The following is a 2,991-nucleotide window of genomic DNA, read 5'->3' on the forward strand; positions in this document are numbered from 1 at the left end:
TAATTACATGAAAGAAAACATAATTTATGTAAGAACTTACCTGATAAATTCATTTCTTTCATATTAACAAGAGTCCATGAGGCCCACCCTTTTTTGTGGTGGTTATGATTTTTTTGTATAAAGCACAATTATTCCAATTCCTTATTTTATATGCTTCGCACTTTTTCTTATCACCCCACTTCTTGGCTATTCGTTAAACTGATTTGTGGGTGTGGTGAGGGGTGTATTTATAGGCATTTTAAGGTTTGGGAAACTTTGCCCCTCCTGGTAGGAATGTATATCCCATACGTCACTAGCTCATGGACTCTTGTTAATATGAAAGAAATGAATTTATCAGGTAAGTTCTTACATAAATTATGTTTTTTATCTCTCTTCACTTTTTCTCAGCTGAACTACTGGAGGGTAGGGGAAGTTGGAGGGATATTTATAAGTCTTGTTTGGGGTGTGTCTGCCTCCTCCAGGTGACTAGAGTACTTTCCATAGGTTAAGAATGTTTTCGTGGACTCTCACTGCCAAGAAGGAAATTAATTTAACAGGTAAGCACGCGGAGCTGTGGCGAGGTGCACTGGTGTTTGGAGTTTATTCCTAGTTTATTCAAGTTAATTTCAAGTTTATTTTTCAACCTTCTCCCCAAGTACTGTTGTAAAATATAATGAGGGGTTGTCAAGAGCTTAAAACTTTTTGGGTTTTCATTGCTTGATGTAAAGTTTAAATAAGGGTTATATACTAAAAAATAAAAGTGAACCAAGCTGTGATTTTATTTTTTGGTGTATACTTAATTGTACCATAATCATACATGTACAGATAGGATTATGGATCTGCAGAGTGTTACATGTTCATTATGTTTGAATGCAAATGTGGAGCCCCCTGTTACTTTTTGTCCTTCATGCACTGAAAGGACTTTAGAGAACACATTTTCTTTAATAAAAGTTTGTCTAAGGAACTAGTTCTGCCGCTAGCTTATTAACTGCTTGCAAGCGCTGTGGAGCAAGGTATTCTTTGTGAGGACTCCATCTGCAGGAAGGAGACAGGCTTAGAGGCAAAGGAGATTTATATTCCACCTCTCAACACCCAAGCGTCCATTAGTGTTGGCAGCAAGCGTGCAGAAGGGGAGCCGCCGCGCTTGCAAGCTTAATATTTTTCCACTTTTTTAGCGCCGAAAGCACAACAAAAACACTTCAACATGCCCAAGAGGAAGGTCAATGCTGCTGATGCTGGAGATGTCAAGGATGAGCCCAAGAGGAGGTCGGCAAGACTGTCAACTAAACCAGCCCCACCTAAAGCTGAAAATAAACCAAAGAAGGAAAAGGCTGCAGTAAAGGACAAATCTGAGGACAAAAAGGTTCCAGCAAAAGGAAAAAAAGGAGCTAAAGGCAAACAGACTGAAGATGCAAACAAAGAGGAAAACAAGGAAGACCTGCCTTCCGAAAACGGCGAAACTAAGAGTGATGAGGCCCCAGCTTCTGATGGAGGAGACAAGGAATCAAAGTCTGAGTAACCTACATCCTGTACCAAGTCTTTTATCAGTGGTTCCTGTACCTCCCTTGTACAATTCAGAGGAATATTTTTATCAACTATTTTGTAAATGCAAGTTTTTTAGTAGTTTAATTCTAGAAAACACACTTTTAAGATAGGAGGAAATCCCACCATGTCTTTCCTTTTTATTTTACACATTTTGGATGGAATACAATGCCTTTACTTGTTTTTATTAAAAGGATATAATCCTGTACCAGTGGTTGACTGGAAAAAATTAAATGCAGCCCTTTTTACAATGGGGAGCGGAAGTTTCAAGCAAGCCATTAATTTCTGTATGGCCTTTATAACAAGGCAGGCTCAAATTCAACTTGTGGCAAATGGCTGTAACTGGTTTATTCCAATCTCAAGTTTTAAAATGTCTTAACATTTTTAATTGTTCTCTGTACCCATGTTGTTGTGCATAAACTTTAATAAAACTCCCCTGGTGATGGATTTCCCTCTAAGAATTGTGTACTATCTGTGACGATGTTACTTTTTTGGTAGTGGTATTTTATTTTCAGTAACTTTGTAAAAGTGCTGTTAATTTTCTTGGGGCACTTCCGAGTGTGTAGTGAGTGTGATGTGAAGTACTAGGAAGTGAAACATGTCAGAATGTTAACCTTTTTAACTACCAGTGTGGGTTGTGCTAAATCCTTTCTGGCAGGTAAGCGGTTAATAGAGCATCAAAGATGCCGGTACGAGGGTGCTAGGTTCTTTTCTTCATAACAGTCTTTAGAACATAAAGCTGAAATGTTGCTAGAATAATGGATTCCAAGGATTTCAAGTACATGTGTTTTTGTTTTTTTTTTTCCCTAGATTTCAATCTACTAGAGTTTTAAAAGGAAAAAAAAATGTACAGATTGTTCATAGTGTCTGTGTACTTATCACCAAACCAATAAAACCTGGTTGAAACTTAAAAAAAAAAAAAAAAAAAAGTTTGTCTAAAGCGGATGTTTCTCAGGATTCTGCTGAAGAGGTTCAGAGTATGCCGCAATTTTCTCCCCAAGCGTCACAGCCATTACCGCTCGCTCAGGCTACGCCTTGTTCTTCAACGACGTCTGCAGCGTTCACCCTGCAGGATATTGCTGCAGTGATGTCATCTACTCTTTCAGAGGTATTATGTGCTTTGCCTGTACTACAAGGCAAGCGCAGTAGGAAAGAGGCCCATGTGGTCCATGCCCCTTCTGATACTTTGATGGCGATTTCCGATGTACCCTCCCAGTGGGGGGTTTGGAAGCTCTGTCTGAGGGGGAAATTTCTGACTCAGGAAGTATATTGCCCTTGACAGATTCGGACGTGATGTCCTTCAGATTTAAGCTTGAACACCTCCGCCTGTTACTCCGGGAGGTTTTGTTGACTCTGGATGACTGTGATCCAATTGTGGTCCCTCCAGAGAAATTGAGTAAGATGGATAAATATTTAGAAGTTCCTTTTTATTCTGACGTTTCCCCTGTTCCTAAGAGAACTTCAGAAATT

The 2,991-nt window shown here is 39.2% G+C and overlaps 1 protein-coding gene across 1 annotated transcript; it reads left to right on the forward strand.

Moving 5' to 3' along the window:
• Positions 1 to 961: 961 nt before the first annotated feature.
• Positions 962 to 1,982, forward strand: LOC128649011 (non-histone chromosomal protein HMG-14-like). The gene has a single exon (XM_053702039.1). The coding sequence runs from the start codon at positions 1,184 to 1,186 to the stop codon at positions 1,496 to 1,498; it is 315 nt and encodes a 104-aa protein (XP_053558014.1). The 5' UTR covers positions 962 to 1,183; the 3' UTR covers positions 1,499 to 1,982.
• The last annotated feature ends 1,009 nt before the right edge of the window (positions 1,983 to 2,991 follow it).

The sequence above is a fragment of the Bombina bombina genome, chromosome 2 (assembly GCF_027579735.1).
Source record: "Bombina bombina isolate aBomBom1 chromosome 2, aBomBom1.pri, whole genome shotgun sequence".
NCBI classification, from domain to species: Eukaryota; Metazoa; Chordata; class Amphibia; order Anura; family Bombinatoridae; genus Bombina; species Bombina bombina.

What these genes read in the sequence shown, in the direction of transcription:
- LOC128649011 (XM_053702039.1), top strand. Translation starts at nt 1,184, where the DNA reads ATGCCCAAGAGGAAGGTCAATGCTGCTGATGCTGGAGATGTCAAGGAT.